This window comes from Lucilia sericata, unplaced genomic scaffold (assembly GCF_015586225.1).
Source record: "Lucilia sericata isolate MDLA Ls3-8-SP2 unplaced genomic scaffold, ASM1558622v1 Contig000130F_arrow, whole genome shotgun sequence".
Lineage (NCBI taxonomy): Eukaryota > Metazoa > Arthropoda > Insecta > Diptera > Calliphoridae > Lucilia > Lucilia sericata.
This window is the reverse complement of record NW_023994162.1, coordinates 420,001-441,982: the sequence shown is the minus strand read 5'-3', so window position 1 is coordinate 441,982 and position 21,982 is coordinate 420,001. Positions and strand designations below refer to the sequence as shown.

At 31.0% G+C, this 21,982-nt stretch overlaps 1 protein-coding gene across 1 annotated transcript in view; it reads left to right on the top strand.

Moving 5' to 3' along the window:
* The first annotated feature begins 3,292 nt into the window (after positions 1–3,292).
* The window catches only part of LOC119600955, a 58,914-nt gene continuing 40,224 nt past the window's right edge, over positions 3,293–21,982 (top strand). Inside the window, exon 1 of the mRNA XM_037951559.1 lies at positions 3,293–4,219. Within this exon, the coding sequence (XP_037807487.1) occupies positions 3,856–4,219 (364 nt within the window). The 5' untranslated portion in view covers positions 3,293–3,855. The remainder of the gene's footprint in view (positions 4,220–21,982) is intronic.

Sequence of the window (21,982 nt, the reverse complement as noted above, 5' to 3'; positions counted from 1 at the left end):
CTAGAACGACGAGAACTGAACTAGAACTGAACTAGAACTGAACTAGAACTGAACTAGAACTGAACTAGAACTGAACTAGAAACTGAACTAGAACTGAACTAGAACTGAATTAGAACTGAACTAGAACTGAAACTAGACTACTGAACTAGAACTGAACTAGAACTGAACTAGAACTGAACATAGAACTGACTAGAACTGAACTAGAACTGAACTAGAACTGACTGACTAGAACTGAACTAGAACTGAACTAGAACTGAACTAGAACTGAATTAGAACTGAACTAGAACTGAACTAGAACTGAATTAGAACTGAACTAGAACTGAACTAGAACTGAACTAGAACTAGAACTGAACTAGAACTGAACTAGAACTGAACTAGAACTGAACTAGAACTAGAACTGAACTGAATTAGAACTGAACTAGAACTGAACTAGAACTGAATTAGAACTGAACTAGAACTGAACTAGAACTGAACTAGAACTAGAACTGAACTAGAACTGAACTAGAACTGAACTAGAACTGAACTAGAACTGAACTAGAACTGAACTAGAACTGAACTAGAACTGAACTAGAACTGAATTAGAACTGAACTAGAACTGAACTAGAACTGAATTAGAACTGAACTAGAACTGAACTAGAACTGAACTAGAACTGAACTAGAACTGAACTAGAACTGAACTAGAACTGAACTAGAACTGAACTAGAACTGAACTAGAACTGAACTAGAACTGAACTAGAACTGAACTAGAACTGAACTAGAACTGAACTAGAACTGAACTAGAACTGAACTAGAACTGAACTAGAACTGAACTAGAACTGAACTAGAACTGAACTAGAACTGAACTAGAACTGAACTAGAACTGAACTAGAACTGAACTAGAACTGAACTAGAACTGAACTAGAACTGAACTAGAACTGAACTAGAACTGAACTAGAACTGAACTAGAACTGAACTAGAACTGAACTAGAACTGAACTAGAACTGAACTAGAACTGAACTAGAACTGAACTAGAACTGAACTAGAACTGAACTAGAACTGAACTGAACTAGAACTGAACTAGAACTGAACTGAACTAGAACTGAACTAGAACTCAACTAGAACTGAACTAGAACTGAACTAGAACTGAACTAGAACTGAACTAGAACTGAACTACAACTGAACTAGAACTGAACTAGAACTGAACTAGAACTGAACTACAACTGAACTAGAACTGAACTACAACTGAACTATACTGAACTAGCACTGAACTAGACACACTGAACTAGAAGCTGAAAACTAGAACTGAACTAGAACTGAACTAGAACTGAACTAGAACTGAACTAGACTAACTGAACTTACACAACTGAACTAGAACTGAACTAGAACTGAACTAAAACTGAACTAGAACTGAACTAGAATGAACTAGATTTGAACTAGAACTGAACTAGAACTAGAACTGAACTAGAACTGAACTAAACTGAACTAGAACTGAACTAGAACTGAACTAAACGAAACTAGAACTGAACTAGAACTGAACTAGAACTGAACTAGAACTGAACTAGAACTGAACTAGAACTGAACTAGAACTGAACTAGAACTGAACTAGAACTGAACTAGAACTGAACTAGAACTGACTAGAAACTGACAGAACTGAACTGAACTAGAACTGAACTAGAACTGAACTAGAAATGAACTAGAACTGAACTAGAACTGAACTAGAACTGAACTAGAAATGAAGTAGAAATTGAACTCGAACTGAACTAGAACTGAACTAGGAACTGACTAGAACTGAACTAGAACTGAACTAGAACTGAACTAGAACTGAACTAGAACTGAACTAGAACTGAACTAGAACTGAACTAGAACTGAACTAGAACTGAACTAGAACTGAACTAGAACTGAACTAGAACTGAACTAGAACTGAACTAGAACTGAACTAGAACTGAACTAGAACTGAACTAGAACTGAACTAGAACTGAACTAGAACTGAACTAGAACTGAACTAGAACTGAACTAGAACTGAACTAGAACTGAACTAGAACTGACTAGAACTGAACTAGAACTGAACTAGAACTGAACTAGAACTGAACTAGAACTGAACTAGAACTGAACTAGAATTGAACTAGAACTGAACTAGAACTGAACTAGAACTGAACTAGAACTGAACTAGAACTGAACTAGAACTGAACTAGAACTGAACTAGAACTGAACTAGAACTGAACTAGAACTGAACTAGAACTGAACTAGAACTGAACTAGAACTGAACTAGAACTGAACTAGAACTGAACTAGAACTGAACTAGAACTGAACTAGAACTGAACTAGAACTGAACTAGAACTGAACTAGAACTGACTAGAACTGAACTAGAACTGAACTAGAACTGAACTAGAACTGAACTAGAACTGAACTAGACTGAACTAGAACTGAACTAGAACGAACTAGAACTGAACTAGAACTGAACTAGAACTGAACTAGAACTGAACTAGAACTGAACTAGAACTGAACTAGAACTGAACTAGAACTGAACTAGAACTGAACTAGAACTGAACTAGAACTGAACTAGAACTGAACTAGAACTGAACTAGAACTGAACTAGAACTGAACTAGAACTGAACTAGAACTGAACTAGAACTGAACTAGAACTGAACTAGAACTGAACTAGAACTGAACTAGAACTGAACTAGAACTGAACTAGAAATGAAGTAGAATTGAACTCGAACTGAACTAGAACTGAACTAGAACTGAACTAGAACTGAACTAGAAATGAACTAGAACTGAACTAGAACTGAACTAGAACTGAACTAGAACTAAACTAGAACTGAACTAGAACTGAACTAGAACTGAACTAGAACTGAAGTAAAACTGAACTAGAACTGAACTTGAACTGAACTACAATTGAACTTGAACTGAACTAGAATTAAACTAGAACTGAACTAGAACTGAATGAGAACTGCCTTATTCATAAAAATTTATCAAAGGTTTATAGTACAAATTTTTTATGAAAATTCGATTTATAAAGCTTTGATAAAAGTTTATGAATAACAACCTAAAACATTATATAAGAATCTAAAATTTTTTACTATAAGCATAGCAAATACATCAAAAATACAGTTTTTAATTAAATTTATATTTAAATCACAATTTTTAACGGTCATTCACTTAAACCCAAAAATTAAAACTAAAGACAGCATTTTCATATGATTTACCTCTTATATACAAAAGCTGCTAGCTGTGTTAACCCTCGAGAAAGCTGCCATATTTATTGAATGACTTTGTTATTTTGCCTTATAACATACAACAACACTGTTAGTTATCATCTGGAATTTAACCCACATATACACGAAAATTAGTGGCGGAGTATGAAGTTTTAACATTTCTTTATCAATGAGAGTTAAGTTAAAGAAAAAAGCTTAGAAATTACGAAAAAAGTTAATAGAATATAAAAAAAACCTAAAGCTTTTACGATATACTTGTTAAATTTGTCCAGTTTGTAAGCAAAAACTCTGCTGGCTGCTACACAGCAATCTACGTAATCGAAACGCAGTCATCATTGACGACGCATTTTAACTAGACAAGAATTTAGTACGATAATAAACTCCGGAATTTAAGGAACGAAAAGCGGTTCATGAAGTTAAATTATAAAAAATATAAACAATTACAACGCGTTTTGTAGTAAAAAAAGTGTTTTATTTATATTTTTAAGAGTAATATTAAAGAGAAAAAGAGCGAATGTCAAAACAAATATATTAGTGACGTCATTTAATGAATTTGTTTAATAAAAAAACAAAAAAAGCAGCAACAGTGAAGGTCTTTAAAATTTAGGCAAATTACTAAAAAAATCAAAACAAGTGTGTTTAAATTAATAATTTATACAATATGCATAATACACAAAAAGTTTTCGGGCAAATTAGCCGAACTTTGTTAAAACAAAGCCTCCGTTTTGAATTAAATAAACAACCCCAACAAAAGTTATTAACTTTAACTTGCCATTTAGCAAATACACCTGCTACACAGGACGATGCTCATACAAACAAAACACCTTCTTCTTGTGCTGTCATTCCCGCCCAAAATTATTCAAAATTTACTGCCGCTCGTGAGGGTTTACCTTTGGCCGGTACCCAATTGATATGCGAGGAACGCGCTTTTGATTTGATCTCAAATCTTAAGGAAACAGAATTGGCTGCTATTAAATTGGCTTTAAAGAAACATGAAGCTAAACAGCAGAAATTAGGCTTTGAAGGTAAGTTTTCCATGAAATCTTTATAGGTTTTACTTAAACTCTTAACAATTTCCTTAATGTTTTCAATATTTTGCTTTAAATTTTGTTCAGTTCATGTTCTTATTAAGTTCCAGATCAGTTCTAATTCTATTTTAGTTCAGATCTAGTTCGGGTTCAGTTCCAGTTCTATTCTAGTTCTGTTCAAGTTCTAGACGTTTTTTCAATAATGCTTGTTTGTTTAGGTATCTTTAATTTAAATTCAATTCTCTACTTTTTAAGTAAATTTATTTAGCTGTTAAATTATTTTTGTTTATACTACTGTTTTATTCTTAGAATTTCCTTTACTTCTTCTTTAGTTCATAAATATTTTTAGCTCTATCATACTACCATCCTGTAATTTTATATATCCTGTGCTAAACCTTATACATATTTTGTTTTTGTAAAAAAAAGACAAACAATTTTACACATTTTTTATTATTTACAAAACATTACGTTTTATTTACATATGTCAGTGTTAAGAACAATTGTTGTTGTTATTATTGCTTTCTTATTGTTTATGTTCTGTCAGTTTATGTTTATCTCTCAAGACATCTTGGGTTTTTCGTAGGTTATTGACAGTTATAGTTGTTGTTCATCAAAAGGTCTTTTTGGAAATCTTGATTTTTTTGTCGAAAGTTTTTTTAACCTGCCCTGAATTTTGATGAAGTGTAGAGAAATTATATTTAAAAATTTATTGAAAATTGTTAAATTTTTATTGCTTTAATATTTTATAATTATTGTTTCTATCGATTTTGAGAAAGTTTCTTCTGATAGGAGTGTAAACTCTTACATATAAAAGATCTATTTCAGATCTAGTTCTGTCCCAGTTCAGTTCTAATACTAGATTCCATTTCTGTTCAAGTTGTGTTATAGTTCAGTTCTAGTTCAGTTCTAGTTCAGTTCTAGTTCAGTTCTAGTTCAGTTCTAGTTCAGTTCTAGTTCAGTTCTAGTTCAGTTCTAGTTTAGTCTAGTTCAGTTCTAGTTCAGTTCTAGTTCAGTTCTAGTTCAGTTCTAGTTCAGTTCTAGTTCAGTTCTAGTTCAGTTTCTAGTTCAGTTCTAGTTCAGTTCTAGTTCAGTTCTAGTTCAGTTCTAGTTTCAGTTCTAGTTCAGTTCTAGTTCAGTTCTAGTTCAGTTCTAGTTCAGTTCTAGTTCAGTTCTAGTTCAGTTCTAGTTCAGTTCTAGTTCAGTTCTAGTTCAGTTTCTAGTTCAGTTCTAGTTCAGTTCTAGTTCAGTTCTAGTTCAGTTCTAGTTCAGTTCTAGTTCAGTTCTAGTTCAGTTCTAGTTCAGTTCTAGTTCAGTTCTAGTTCAGTTCTAGTTCAGTTCTTAGTTTCAGTTCTAGTTCATTTCTAGTTCAGTTCTAGTTCAGTTCTAGTTCAGTTTCTAGTTCAGTTCTAGTTCAGTTCTAGTTCAGTTCTAGTTCAGTTCTAGTCAGTTCTAGTTCAGTTCTAGTTCAGTTCTAGTTCAGTTCTAGTTCAGTCTAGTTCAGTTCTAGTTCAGTTCTAGTTCAGTTCTAGTTCAGTTCTAGTTCAGTTCTAGTTCAGTTCTAGTTCAGTTCTAGTTCAGTTCTAGTTCAGTTCTAGTTCAGTTCTAGTTCAGTTCTAGTTCAGTTCTAGTTCAGTTCTAGTTCAGTTCTAGTTCAGTTCTAGTCAGTTCATTCAGTTCTAGTTCAGTTCTAGTTCAGTTCTAGTTCATTCTAGTTCTAGTTTTTCCGTTCTAGTTCAGTTCTAGTTCAGTTCTAGTTCAGTTCTAGTTCAGTTCTCTAGTTTCAGTTCTAGTTCAGTTCTAGTTCTAGTTTTCAGTTCTCTAGTTCAGTTCTAGTTCAGTTTTTCTAGTTCAGTTCTATTCGTTCTAGTTCGTAAGTTCAGTTCTAGTTCAGTTCTAGTTCAGTTCTAGTTCAAGTTCTAGTTCAGTTCTATTTCATTCTAGTTCAGTTCTAGTTCAGTTCTAGTTTTCTATTTCAGTTTCTGTCAGTTCTAGTTCAGTTCTAGTTCAGTTCAGTTCGAGTTCAGTTCTAGTTCCATTCTAGTTCATGTTTCTAATTCATTCTAGTTCAATTCTAGTTCAGTTCTAGTTAAGTTCTAGTTCAGTTCTAGTTAAGTTCTAGTACAGTTCTAGTTCAGTTCTAGTAAAAAGTCTATGTAAATTTCATTGTAACAACGAAATACATACATTTATATATATTGGAAGATTAATGATTTTTTTTATTCATGTTGTTTATGCCAAATATTGCAACATTTTCAACTTTAAAAACATTATTTATTTTAATTTTTTGTTTCCACCCAAAATTTATTTCCACTTCAACTTGACACATATTTAAAAATTCTTTCTAAATAGCCACCTTGATTTATTCATTAACAAAGGTTCATTAGCTTCAAATCAAAAATGAACGACAAAAAATCATATTAAATAACAATTTAATATAGTTTTTGAAATATTTATTTTTATGATAAGATTATTTGTTTATTGTTTCATTCTCTAACTCTATTTAAACTACAAATTCATAATTCTTATCAATTTGTCCCCCCATTATAATACATCTTCATTAACACTTACGAAAAGTACAAGTTCAAAATTCGGTTTTATAACAGAAAAAAAGAGAGAAAATCATAAACGCTTGAAGCAAGTAATTTTTTATGTTGTTTTAGCTGTCATTAGTAAACATTATCGGTCACATCTTTTGGAGTACAACCTCCAAAAATACGTCACGGAAGAAATGTCAGGGTGGCAATGAGTGTGTTGTAACAGCTCTTAGGTTTGTTTTACAAGTTTTATGATCCCTTAATGATTTTTTCAAATTTGACACGTACATTTTATCTTTTATTTAAAGTGTTTTTGTTGCGGTTTGGTAATGATTGTTGTTGCTATTGTTGTTTTAGCATTTGTTGGGATTTCTTTTGGTATCTTTTAGCTGAAAATCATAACAATTTGTTATTGTTAAATATATAATGCTTTAAGTCATTTAATGGTAGAATAAGCTTAATTGTATCAGAAATTACAAAAAACTTATTTTAAATGAAAGTATAATATGATTCAGTAGACAGAATTTTATAATGTTTGGATAATTACTAAACATTTTCAAAATGTTTTAACAATTCTCTTTGGTGTACCTTCTCTTTCATAGCTTAAGCTTCTATATATTTACATTTTACTTATTAAATCAGATTTCTGTTACAATACCTTTTCTTACTTTATGCAGCAGCCTGCTCACGTTTGCTTTTATTTTATTAGTTATTATAAGCAGTTTATACTTACATACTGAAAGTATGGTTTTATAAATGGATTTTGCTTTGTGTTAAGTAATTGTGTTATTACCATATAATAGCATTTGGGAAATTTATGTTTCTAATAAATAAAAAGCCATAAAAAAGAAACCACAGCAATCAAGCTATTTAGTGCTGAGAAACTACCAAATGATTCTATTGCAGTTTTATAGTTTTATGATCTAAACGAATGTGAATTAAAGAGTTGGTAATGGAATGTTAGAGAATTTTTTATAATAAAACCAGAGACTAAAAATTTTATTTAAAAAATAAAATAATACTAGAACCAAACTAGAACTGAACTAGAACTGAACTAGAACTGAACTAGAACTGAACTAGAACTGAACTAGAACTGAACTAGAACTGAACTAGAACTGAACTAGAACTGAACTAGAACTGAACTAGAACTGAACTAGAACTGAACTAGAACTGAACTAGAACTGAACTAGAACTGAACTAGAACTGAACTAGAACTGAACTAGAACTGAACTAGAACTGAACTAGAACTGAACTAGAACTGAACTAGAACTGAACTAGAACTGAACTAGAACTGAACTAGAACTGAACTAGAACTGAACTAGAACTGAACTAGAACTGAACTAGAACTGAACTAGAACTGAACTAGAACTGAACTAGAACTGAACTAGAACTGAACTTGAACTGAACTAGAACTGAACTAGAACTGAACTAGAACTGAACTAGAACTGAATTAGAACTGAACTAGAACTGAACTAGAACTGACCTAGAACTGAACTAGAACTGAACTAGAACTGAACTAGAACTGAACTAGAACTGAACTAGAGCTGAACTAGAACTGAACTGAACTAGAACTGAACTAGAACTAAACTAGAACTAAACTAGAACTGAACTAGAACTGAACTAGAACTGAACTAGAACTGAACTAGAACTGAACTAGACTGAACTAGAACTGAACTAGAACTGAACTAGAACTGAAACTAGAACTGAACTAGAACTGAACTAGAACTGAACTAGAACTGAACTAGAACTGAACTAGAACTGAACTAGAACTGAACTAGAACTGAACTAGAACTGAACTAGAACTGAACTAGAACTGAACTAGAACTGAACTAGAACTGAACTAGAACTGAACTAGAACTGAACTAGAACTGAACTAGAACTGAACTAGAACTGAACTAGAACTGAACTAGAACTGAACTAGAACTGAACTAGAACTGAACTAGAACTGAACTAGAACTGACTAGAACTAGAACTAGAACTGAACTAGAACTAGAACTAGAACTGAACTAGAACTGAACTAGAACTGAACTAGAACTGAACTAGAACTGAACTAGAACTAGAACTGAACTAGAACTAGAACTAGAACTGAACTAGAACTAGAACTGAACTAGAACTGAACTAGAACTGAACTAGAGCTGAACTAGAACTGAACTAGAACTGAACTAGAACTGAACTAGAACTGAACTAGAACTGAACTAGAACTGATCTAGAACTGAACTAGAACTGAACTAGAACTGAACTAGAACTGAACTAGAACTGAACTAGAACTGAACTAGAACTGAACTAGAACTGAACTAGAACTGAACTAGAACAGAAATGTAACTCAATCTGCAACGAAGTATCTCTAAACACTTCATAATTTACTTTCGAACAAGTAAACTTAATTTTGTTTATAAAGAATGAAGAAAAACTTAATTATTTTATTAATATTTCAAATAAAATCAGTTTTACTTGTAATAAATCTCCATCTACTCGTAAAAGGAAAACTTACTTTTCCTGTCACTATCAATAACAGTAAATAAATCCATACACAATGTTGAGAAGCTTTTCTTATCAATAACTATTTACAACTTCCTTAATCAATATCCTGAATAGTAATCCTGTGGCTCTTCTCTATATATGCGGGAGTATTTTTTACATAAGATTTCCTTTAATAATTCTTGGCCAATATTTTACAATTTTCACCTCTTTCCCAGTTAGTTTTTATTTGCTTTTTATGTTATTTATTTTTCCCTTTAGATAAAGCAAAATTACGTGACCAAAAGTTGGTTTGAAAATCCGTTCAACTTCGGGGGGTTAACTAAATAAAGTGTTTAAAATGTGTGATAATAAAACGCTTATAAACTATTACATGCAATGCAATTCAAGCAGCGCCAAACGGTCAGGAAGTAAATAATTTGTTGGAAAAAAGGGAAAAAATTTAAAGAAATTTTAGTTTGAATTTTAGAAAATTTAATTTAAATTTTAAAAATAGTTTTTGTATTTTAAGAAAATGTTGATAAATGATTTAAACATGTTAAACTTTGAACTTTTGTATTTGTATTCATGTCAAAATATCAAAAGTTGAAATATGCTAATATCTTGTAAGTTGAATGTGACAAATGAATTTTATAATTTTTTTTTAGATTTTATATTTTTCAATGTATTTGCATGAAGCTATTTACACCAAGGCCTACTGCAGTCTTATTTTTAGACAAGAGAAGACTAAAGATTAGTCTATAGTCTTGACTATAGATCAGTTTATAGTCTTGACTGTAGATCAGTCTATAGTCTTGATTATGGATCAGTCTATAGCCTTGACTATAGATCAGTCTTAAGTCTTGACTATAGATCAGTCTATAGTCTTTACTATAGACCAGTCTATAGCCTTGACTATAGATCAGTCTATAGTCTCTACAATAGATCAGTCTATAGCCTTGTCTATAGATCAGTCTATTGTCTTTACTATAGATCAGTCTATTGTCTTGACTATAGATCAGTCTATAGTCTTGACTATAGATCAGTCCATAGTCTTGATTATAGATCAGTCTAGACTATAGATCAGTCTATAGTCTGGACTATAGATCAGTATATAATCTTGATTAGAGATCATTCTGTATTCTTGACTATAGATCAGTCTATAGTCTGGTCTATATAACAGTCTATAGTCTGGACTATAGATCAGTTTATAGTCTTGATTATAGAATAGTCTATAGTCTTGACTATAGAACAGTTTGTAGTCTTGACTATAGATCAGTCTATAGTCTTGACTATAGATCAGTTTATAGTCTTGACTATTGATCAGTTTGTAGTCAAGACTATAGATCAGTCTATAGTCTTTACTGTAGATCAGTTTATAGTCTTGACTGTAGATCAGTCTATAGTCTTGACTATAGATCAGTCTAATGTCTTGACTATGGAACAGTCAAAAGACTTGACTATTGATCAGTCTATACTATAGTCTGGACTATAGATCAGTCTATTCTATCGTCTGGACTATAGATCAGTCTATTCTATAGTCTTGACTATAGATCAGTCTTGACAATAGATCAGTCTATAGTCGTGACTATAGATCAGTCTATAGTCGTGACTATAGATCAGTCTATAAATCAGTATGTAGTCTCGTCTATAGTCTGGTCTATAGATTAATCTATAGTCTGAACTATAGATCAATCTATACTCTGGATTTTTGCCAGATTATGTTCTTAACAAATGTAAATCAGGGTCTTGGTGCATTCAATATTATCCTTTGCTTTGATTTTCTTTTAACAACTTTGTATTAGGAAAATTTACATAGATTTGTATAAAAGTCATTTGACAGCAATTTATATTTTGATTTGATGTTTTTAAACTTTTGCAGCTGTTACTAAGCGTATAAATATTTATAAATATTTTGTCATTGAATTATGAATATTTATGACTGAGGTCTTTTAAGTAGAATGTAATATAAATATTATAGAGGTCATTGAGAAAATAAACGCACAATTTCACAAAATGGCGTTGAAAGTATTTCTTATTTAAGGACAACATCAATTATCCTTTTTGTGACATTTTCAGCTGAGTAGGGCAATTAAGTTGAATGAACTTTTACTACAAAAGTTTGGCACAAGTGAGTGTTAGAGGAAAAACTGCTAAAATACAGCCAATTTTTTTTGGGCTTGAATACAACTCAACTTTTGTATAGAACCTACAATACAATTAATAATAGAAGAAATAAAATAACTTTTTTAACTTTTTATAAAAGATACTTTATAACCATTTACTTAGCATTACTGTAAATTCCCAAACTTGTGTCAATTTAATCTTTATTTATTTATTTATTTATTTATTTATTTTATTTTTTTATCTCTAACATCCATTATCCATTTAGCCACAAAATTGATTTTCAATTTATTTTCGCATTTGAAAATCCATCCAATCTACACATTTTCGTTTTATAGGTAAATTTATCTAGCATTCATAAACGTTCACAATTAATACACTATATGCAACGCACGAGTATTTTCTATAATTACTCTAACGACACTCAACGTGGGAGAATTCCATCGCCACAGACCCACAAAATCGCAATGGACTAATTAATGAGAAAATCTCTTGCTCTTTAATGGTGCTAAGGAAAATTTATCTATGTTATATGTATATACAATTTCAACATAAAAATAACAATAAAATTTTATATAATTCTGGAGATTTAAACGAGATTTTACTTTATTTACACACTTGTATATATAGCCTGCAGATATTTACATACATTTATTTATATACATTAGGGAGGTGCCTTCAAAAAGTGAAATTTCGATAGGATAGACATTAACTATAGAAAGCAGTCTGCTATTCCAGAGAGGTCTATAGTATTGAATATAAATTAGTTTAAAGTCTGTACAATAGATCTGTCTATAGTTTAAACTATAGATCAGTCTATAGTCTGGACTATAGATCAGTCTATAGTCTGGACTATAGATCAATCAAATGTTTAGACTGTAGAGCAGTGTGTAATCAAGAATCAGTTTATAGTTTCAGTTTATAGTTCGCGCTATAGTTTGCATTATAGATCAGTCCATAGTATGGATTAAAGATCAGTCTTTAGTCTGTTCTATATATCGGTTTATAGTCTTTACTACAGACCTGTTTATACACTGAACTACAGATCTGTCTGTATTTTAGATCAGTCTATAGTCTGGACTATAGATCAAACTATAGCAATATTATCCTATAGTCTAGATTATAGATTACTCTATAATCTATGCTATAGGTAAGTCTATAGTCTAGACTATAAATCAGTCTTTGGTCTGAACTATAGAACAGAATCTGGACCTTAGATCAGTCTATAGTCTGGACAATTGATTAGTCTTTAGTCTGGACTATAGAGCAGTCTATAGTCTGGGCTATGGATGAGTTATAGATCGGTCTATATTTAGAACCTTAGATCGGTCTGTAGTCAGGCCTAAAGATCATCCTATAGTCTATATTATAGATCACTCTATAATCTAGACTATAGGTAAGTTTATGGTCCGGACTTTATATGTTAATAGATCAATCTTTGGTCTGAACTATAGAACGGCCTATAGTATGGACTATAGATCTGTCTATAGTCCGGAGAATTAATCTGTTTAAAGTCTGAACTATAGATCAGTCTAGAGTCTGCACTATTGATCAGTCTGCAGTCTGGACTATAGATCAGTCTGTTGACAGGATTATAGATTGGTCTTTGGACTTTAGGTTGGTCTATAGTTAGGGCTACAGATCAGTCTATAGTCTGGACTATAGATCAGTCTATAGTCTTGATTATAGAAGAGTCTATAGTCTGGACTATAGATCAGTCTATAGTCTTGACTGTAGATCAGTTTATAGTCTTGATAATAGATCAGTCTATAATCTTGGCTATAGATTAGTCTATAGTCTCGACTATAGATCAGTCTATAGTCTCGACTATAGATCAGTCTATAGTCTGTACTATAGATCAGTCTATAGTCTGTACTATAGATCAGTCTATAGTCTGTACTATAGATCAGTCTATAGTCTGTACTATAGATCAGTCTATAGTCTGTACTACAGATCAGTCGATAATCACGATTATTGATCAGTTAATAGTCTGTACTAAAGATCAGTCCATAGTCTGGACTATGAATCAGTCTATAGTTTGGAAGATAGATAAGTCTATAATCTAATCTATAAGACTTTTCTTAGATAAAATTTACATCGGTCGTTGAGACATCTCTTAAAGAATATTATCTTCTACCGAATTCACTTTTGTCAATGAAAATTATCACTGATCGAGGACAACATTGTTAGAGATTTAATCATCGATCGGAGACACAATTCCTTGAGAATATTGTAATCGATCGAAGAGACCTTTCTTAGAGAAAATTTACAGAAATAGTAAAAATTGGCCTCGATCAAAGATCCTTTTCAAAGAGATAAGTTTCATCGATCGTTAAGAGTTTTGTTAGAGAAATTTCTTATCGATCGATGAGACTTTAGGGAAAATTGTTCTTGATCGATAAAACTTTTCTTAGAGAAAATTGTCGTTGATCGATTAGATCTTTCTTAGAGATAACTGTCATTAACCAACGATAATGTTCTCATAGAATTTCTGCTGTTTAAGTGACAGCCCCCTAATATTTGTACTTTAGGGATGAGTAGCACACATTTGTATTGTATTAAATAACAGCTCAATTATCCAACCCCTCAAACAATTTTCTCCACTCCCCCCTCGGTTTTATGTTTGCACGATTTTTGTTGCTGCTGCTGTTGGTTGTTAGAGCAAATTTGATTATAATACTTTTGTATTTTGTGTAGATTTTCTTTCAGCCTGTTGCTATTTAGTTGTTGCTGTGTTTTTTCATCTCGCCTATGGCTGTCATATATTTTATTATACGTCAGACAATGTATTCAAAATGTCTATAGTCCATTGTGTTTGGTCATAAAAAAAAATAAAACAATTATTGCAATAATGTTAAAAATAAATTTTAAGCATTTTATAGCTAATGTTAAATTATATTATGTGGTTAAACTTGGTTAAAAACACAATTCGAACATAAATTGGCAGTTAATATACCAGAGATTATAGTGTCAATTAAAGCCTTGCAAGTGGTGGGATGGGTAACTAGTGGTAGGTTTCTCGGCGATGAAATGATGAAAGCTATGGGATTTAATTGGAAAATTTTATCTAAGGTTTCTGTTGCCAATTTCTATAACTTATTTTTCCTTTAATTTTTCCATGTATATTTGTGCGTAATTTTAATTGTGTTGAAATTATAATAACATTAACTAATTAAAATTTTCTATTTAAACGTGATGCTGTAACCACAATGCTAATTAATGTTCTTAATTAATAATTATTTTAGGGAAATTTGTCAATAACATATTTCAAGGTAAATTTAAAATTCAATTAAATCTAAATAAAATTAACAAATTAAAGCAATAGGGTGGGATAGATCTAATCAAGTCCACATTTATACATAAAATTTTGTGCCTTTTTTTGATATTTTTAATTCTCTGGTCACCTTAACAGTTTCAAATACCACAGGAAAAATAAAAACAATTTTTATCTCACATAGATTTTGGTTGCATAAAATTGAATTTTAACTTAATTTGCCCGTGTCAGTATTTATTTATGCACAAATGATTTTGCTACAAAACTGTCAATACAATTTAAATTAATTTAAAAATGTTAAAAACAAATACGATATAATAATCTATATGGCTTTGGCATAAAACCACAGAGTAAATGGGACACGATTTTCTAGAAACTTACGACTTTCTAGAAATTTTAACTTGAAATTAAAGAGGAAGAGTCAACAAAACAACATTCACCAAACGATGAGTTTTTTCTTTAAGAAAAGTCATATCAATCTATGAGAATAGTCAGGACTAAAGATTAGTTTATATTCAGGTCTAAAGATTAGTCTATAGCCAGGACACTACATCAGTCTATAGTCTGGATTTGAGATCAATTAATGATATGGATTGTAGATCAGTCATAGCTAGGACAATAGATCAGTCTATAGTCTGAATTTGAGAACAGTCTATGGTATGGATTATAGATAAGTCAGTAGCCTGAACTTCAGCCTAAAGTCTGGACTATAGATCAGTCTATAGTCAGGACTATAGATCGGTCTGTAGTCTGGACTATAGATCAGTCTATAGTCTGGACTATAGATCATTCTATAGTCTGGACTATAGATCATTCTATAGTCTGCACTATAGATCATTTTATAGTCTGGACTATAGATCATTCTATAATCTGGACTATAGATCAGTCTACAGTCTGGACTATAGATCAGTCTACAGTCTGGACTATAGATCAGTCTATAGTCTGGACTATAGATCTGTCAATAGTCTGGACTATAGATCTGTCAATAGTCTGGACTATAGATCTGTCAATAGTCTGGACTATTGATTAGTCTATAGTCTAGACTAGATTAGTCTACAGTTTGGACTTTCTATTAGTCTATAGTCTGGATTATAGATCAGTCTATAGTATGGACTATACATTAGTCTATGGTCTGGACTATAGATTAGTCTATAGTCTGGACTATAGATTAGTTCATAGTGTGGACTATATATTAGTCTATAGTCTGAATTCTAGATTAGTCCATAGTCTGGACTATAGTCTGAACTATAGCTTAGTCTATAGTCTGATCTATAATTAGTCTATAGTCTGAACTATAGATTAGTCTATAGTATGGATTATAGATTAGTCTATAGTCTGAATTGTAGGTTAGTCTATAGTCTGGAATATAGATTATACTGTACTCTGCCCTATAGATAAGACTATAGTATGGACTATAGATTAGACTATAGTCTGCACTATAGATTAGTCTATGGTCTGAATTGTAGGTTAGTCTGGAGTCTGGACTATAGATTAGTCTAGAGTCTGCACTATAGATTAGTCTATAGTCTGGACTATAGATTAGTCTATAGTCTGAACTATATATAAGTCTATAGTCTGAACTATAGAATAGTCTATTGTATGAATTGTAGGTTAGTCTATAGTCTGGACTATAGATTAGTCTATGATCTGGACTATAGATTAGACTATAGTCTGGTTAGGTTAGTATAGAGTCTGGACTATAGATTAGCCTATAGAGTGGACTATAGATCAGCCTATAGTCAGGACTATAGATCAGTCTATAATGTGGTTTATAGATCAGACTGCAGTTTGAATTACAGATTAGTCCATAGTTTGGACTATTGATTAGTCTATAGTCTGGATTATAGATTAGTCTATAGTCTGGACTATAGATTAGTCTATGGTCTGGACTATAGATTAGTCCTTGGTCTGGACTATAGATTAGTCTATGGTCTGAATTGTAGGTTAGTCTACAGCCTGGCCTATAGATTAGTCTGTAGTCCTAACTGTATATTAGTCTATAGTCTGGACTATAGATTAAATTGTAGATTGGACTATAGAATAGTCTGAACTATAGTCTGAATTGTAGGTTAGTCTAGAGTCTGGACTATTGATTAGTCTAGAGTCCGGATTATATATCATTGAATAGTCTGAACTACAGATTAGTCTGGACTATAGTTTAGTCTATAGTCTGAAATATAAATTAGTCTATAGTCTGAACTGTGGGTTAGTCTAGAGTCTGGTCTATAGATAAGTCTTGAGTCTGGACTCTATAGGTATAGCATTCTGCACTATAAATCAGTCTATTGTCAGCATTATAGATCAGTCTACATTCCGTAATATTGATCTGTCTGTAATGTAAAATGAAAACAACACTCTACAGTCTCTAATAAAAGCTTTTCGCTTATTTTCGATCCGAAGTTTCTGTTTACTTTTACTGCATTTTTTCCATTAAACTTTAGTTTTAAATTTGTCTACAATTCCTTTTAATTTTATTAATAATTTACGTGTTTATTTAAGGATTATTAAGGATTTAATAATCTCTATATAAAAATTTATGTATGTGCTCGTACTCGTATGTGTCTTTATATTATTAACAAATTTGTCAAATATAAAGTCAAATATATTGACATTAAAACTCAGTCGGAATATTTAAGTACAAGTCTAAGCAGTTGTTGAAATTCTGAAATTTCTACTGGTTGCTTTATATCAATATAGATTGGGGTGGTGTTTGATATATAGAAGTATTAACCAACCAGCCCCCACTTTATACACAATTTTCTGCTTTTAACATTTCGAGCAGAAGTAAATACATAAATATTTTATGTATATTGAACATAAAATAAGAGAAATCTGAATGAAAATGCAATGTTATACTATATAGACAATAATAAAATAAAGAAAAAAACAAAATTAAATAAATAGAATCACAAAGCATGCCTCCGATATGTAGCACGAGTGAGTGGCAGAATGGATGTAGATATATCTTCAATGTTATACCTCAATGTGTGGCACGTACATTTAGTTGGCAGGTGTTTACAAATGTCAGTATTGTATAAGTTTACCTACATACGTAAATGTATATATAAAAAAACAAATATGTTTTTTTTTATAGGTGTTATTCAAACAACATATACTGGCTTAAAAAAAGGATACAGAAATGTTTTGATAACGAAACGAACAATTTGAAATCTGTTTTTGTAATTCTCTTTTACTTTACAAAGGAAACAAATTTGACTGACTTATAACCATATCACAAAATCATAAATCTTTTAATTTAACTTTAACAAACATTTTAGATAAAATAAATTGAAATGAAGAAAGAGCTTTTGAATTAAAAAAAATAAGAATTTTCTCTAAAAGGTGTACTCGATCAATGGAAATTTTCTCTAAGAAAAGTTTCCTCGATCGATGATCATTTCCTCTAAGAAAGTTGTCCTCGATCGCTGATAATTTCCTCTAAGAAAAGTGTCCTCGATCGGTGATAATTTCAACTAAGAAAGGTGTTTTCGATCGATAAGTATTCCTTCTAAGAAAAGCTTGTACGATCAATGATATTTTCTGTAAGAAAAGTTTATCCGATCGATGAAATTATCTTCTAGGATACATTTCTTCGATCAGTGAAACTTTTCCTTAAGAAAACTGTCTCAAATCGGTGGTAATTTCTTCTAAGAAAAGTGTCCTCGATCGATGATAATTTCCTCTAAGAAAAGTTACTTCGGACGATAAGTATTCCTTATAAGAAAAGCTTGTACGATCAATGATATTTTCTGTAAGAAAAGTTTATCCGATCGATGAAATTATCTTCTAGGATACATTTCATTTCAGTGAAACTTTTCCTTAAGAAAACTGTCTCAAATCGGTGGTAATTTCCTCTATGAAAAGTTTCGTTGGTAATTATATCTAAAAAAGAGTCTTCAATTAACGACTATTTCCTCTCAAAAATAGTGCCTTCGATCATTGTAATTTTCTTAAAAAAGAACGATGACAGCTTTTTCCAATAAATAAAAATTGCCCTCGATCAGCAGCGACATTTTCTCCAAGAAAAGTTTCACCGTCTTCAATTAGTGACTATTTCCTCTCAAAAAAGTGCCTTCGATCATTGTAATTTTCTTAAAAAAAGTATTTTCAATCGATGGCAATTTTCTACAATAAAAAAAGAGTCCTTGATCAGCGAAATTTTCTCCAAGAAAAGTGTCTTTGATCAATTAGAGTTTTCAACAATCATGTGATGATCGATGACAATTTCCTCTAAGAAAAATATGTTCGATCAGTGATATTTTCTCTAAGAAAAGTGTTATTGATCGATGATAGGTTTCTTTAAGAATAGTTTCCTAAATTGTAAGTGTCTTCGTTCTATGACTTTTTTCTCTAAACAAATGTTGTGTTCGATCAACTGCATTCGATCAGTGATAATTTTCCTCGAGAAAACTATCTTCGTTCTATGACAGTTTTCTCCCAGAAAAGTTTCTCAGATCAATGATATTTTTTATGTTTTTTCTACAATTTTCTACAAGAAACGTTTCTTAGATAGTTGCCAATTATTTCAAAATAAAGCGTCGATCAATGACTATTTGCTCCAAAAAATTGCCTTCTTCGATTGGCAGTTTTTCCCAAGAAAACTTTCTTAAATCTACGACAATTTCCTCTAAGAATAGTATGTTCGATCAGTGATATTTTCTCTTATAAAAGAGTCTTTGATCGATGATAGTTTTCTCTATGAAAAGTTGCATAGATCAATGACAATTTTGTTTAAAAAAGTCTCTTCGAACAGTGACATTTCCTTTAAGAAAACTGCCTTCGATCGTTGACAGGTTTCTCTAAGAAAAGTTTCTTAGATTGATAAACATTTTGTTTGAAAAGTTTTCTTTGAACAATGGAAATTTTCTGTACAAGTGTTATGATCAATTACATTTTCTTTAAGAAAAGTGTTCTCGAACTTCAAGAAACGTTTCTTCAATAGATGGCAATTTCCTTTAAAAAGGTTTCGTGTGCGATCAGTGATATTTTCTCTAAAAAATTTGTCTTTGATCGATGATAATTTTCTCCATTGAAAGTTTTTAAAATCGATGACAATTTTGTCTAAAAAAAGTTTCTTCAATCAATAGCTATTTTATTTAAAAAATATCTTCTCCGATCATTGACTATTTGCTCCAAAAAATTGCCTTCTTCGATTGGCAGTTTTGCCAAGTATTTTTTCTAATAAAAAAGTCTTCGATCGATGATAGTTTTCTCTATGAAAAGTTGCTTAGATCAACGACAATTTTGTTTAAAAAAGTCTCTTCGATCAGTGACATTTCCTTTAAGAAAAATGACTTTGATCGTTGACAGTTTTCTCTATGAAAAGTTTCTTAGATTGATAACAATTTTGTCTGAAAAGGTCTCTTGAACGATGGAAATTTTCTCTACAAAAGTGTTGTATACGATCAACTACATTTTCTCTAAGAAAAGTGTTCTCGAACTTTAAGGAACGTTTCTTCAATAGATGACAATTTCCTTTAAAAATATTTCGTGTGCGATCAGTGATATTTTCTATAAAAAATGTGTCTTCGATTGATGATAATTTTCTCCATTGAAAGTTTTTAAAATCGATGACAATTTTGTCTAAAAAGTCTTCGATCAATAGCTATTTTATTTAAAAAATATCTTCTCCGATCGCTGACAGTTTTCTTCAATAAAAAAGTTTTATTTGATAGAACACAAGGTGCCTTCGATCAATGAGTATTTTCTATAAATGAAGCGCATTCGATCAGTGACATATTCATTAAGAAAAATAACTACGATCGATGACAATTTCCTACAAAAAAGTTACTTGTATCAATGACTAATATCAAGCAAATGACAAAAGTATCTTCGAATGACAATCCTTAAAGAAAGTGTCTGAGCCATGATCGTTTGTAAAAAGATCTCCAACTAAAGTTATATTTAATGTACAGTTGATCTCTCCTAAAGGAGAGAAATCAATTACTATTAAACGATCTCTCACTGAAAATGGATCTCTAATTTAAAAAATGACGATCCCTCTCTAAAATAAGGTTTTTTTGTAAATTACATTTATTAATACTTAATATTTTTTGCATTTTATTAAAACTATTTTTTGTACTATGACTAAGCCATTGAAAGAAATTATTTGCAAAATTATTTATACACGTCACACACATAGAATTCCATATAGAATCGTAATAGTGACAGAGTGGAAACAGTAGAATGAATGTAAGAAAAAAAAATAAATTACATCATGTCTAACTATATTTTATTTTAGCCATATTACACCTAACACTATAAATTGTTATTATTTTCATTTGTTTATATAAAGAAGAATTCATTTGTGCCATTAAAATACCCAGGGGAGATTTAACAAACAATTTTATTAAATTCTATAACCTATGCCATTTTTTAGACTTTTTTTTTTGCTTTAGGAATATATGAGGGAAATATGGAAAACTGTCATGTGTAATTATTTAACTGTTAAAGAGTAAAAAACTGATATATAGAACAGATTATAAATTGATTCATAGTCAAGATTATAAACTGATCTGTAGTTAAGATAAATTTATAGTCCAGACTAAAGTATAATCTGTTGACCGCTCTGTAGTATAAAGTCTAGAGTCTTGACTACAAACTGATCAATAGTCAAGACTATGGACTGATCTATAGTCAAAACTATAGACTTATCTATAATCAAGACTATAGACTGATCTATAATCAAGACTATAGAATGATCTATAGTCAAGACTATAGACTGATCTATACTTACGACTATAGACTGATCTGTAGTCAAGACTATAGACTAATCTATAGTCAAGACTATAGACTGATCTATAGTCAAGACTATAGACTGATCTATAGTCAAGACTATAGACTGATCTATAGTCAAGACTATAGACTGATCTATAGTCAAGACTATAGACTGATCTATAGTCAAGACTATAGACTGATCTATAGTCAAGACTATAGACTGATCTATAGTCAATACTATATACTGATCTATAGTCAAGACTATAGACTGATCTATAGTCAAGACTATAGAATGATCTGTAGTCAAGACTATAAAATGATCTATAGTCAAGACTATAGACTGGTCTATAGTAAAGACTATAGTCTGATCTATAGTCAAGACTATAGACTGATCTAAAATCAAGACCAGAGACTGATATATAGTCAAGACTATATATTGACCTATAGTCAAGACTATAGAAAGATCTATATTCAAAACTATACACTGATCTGTAGTCAAGATCTATAATCAAGACTATAGTCTGATCTATAGCCAAAACTATAGACTGTATATAGTCAAGACTGGCATTTAGTTAATATTCTCTATATTATAACACATCTGTTATTATATAGTTATTTATAAACTAGTAAACAACTTGTATCTAGTTAAACATT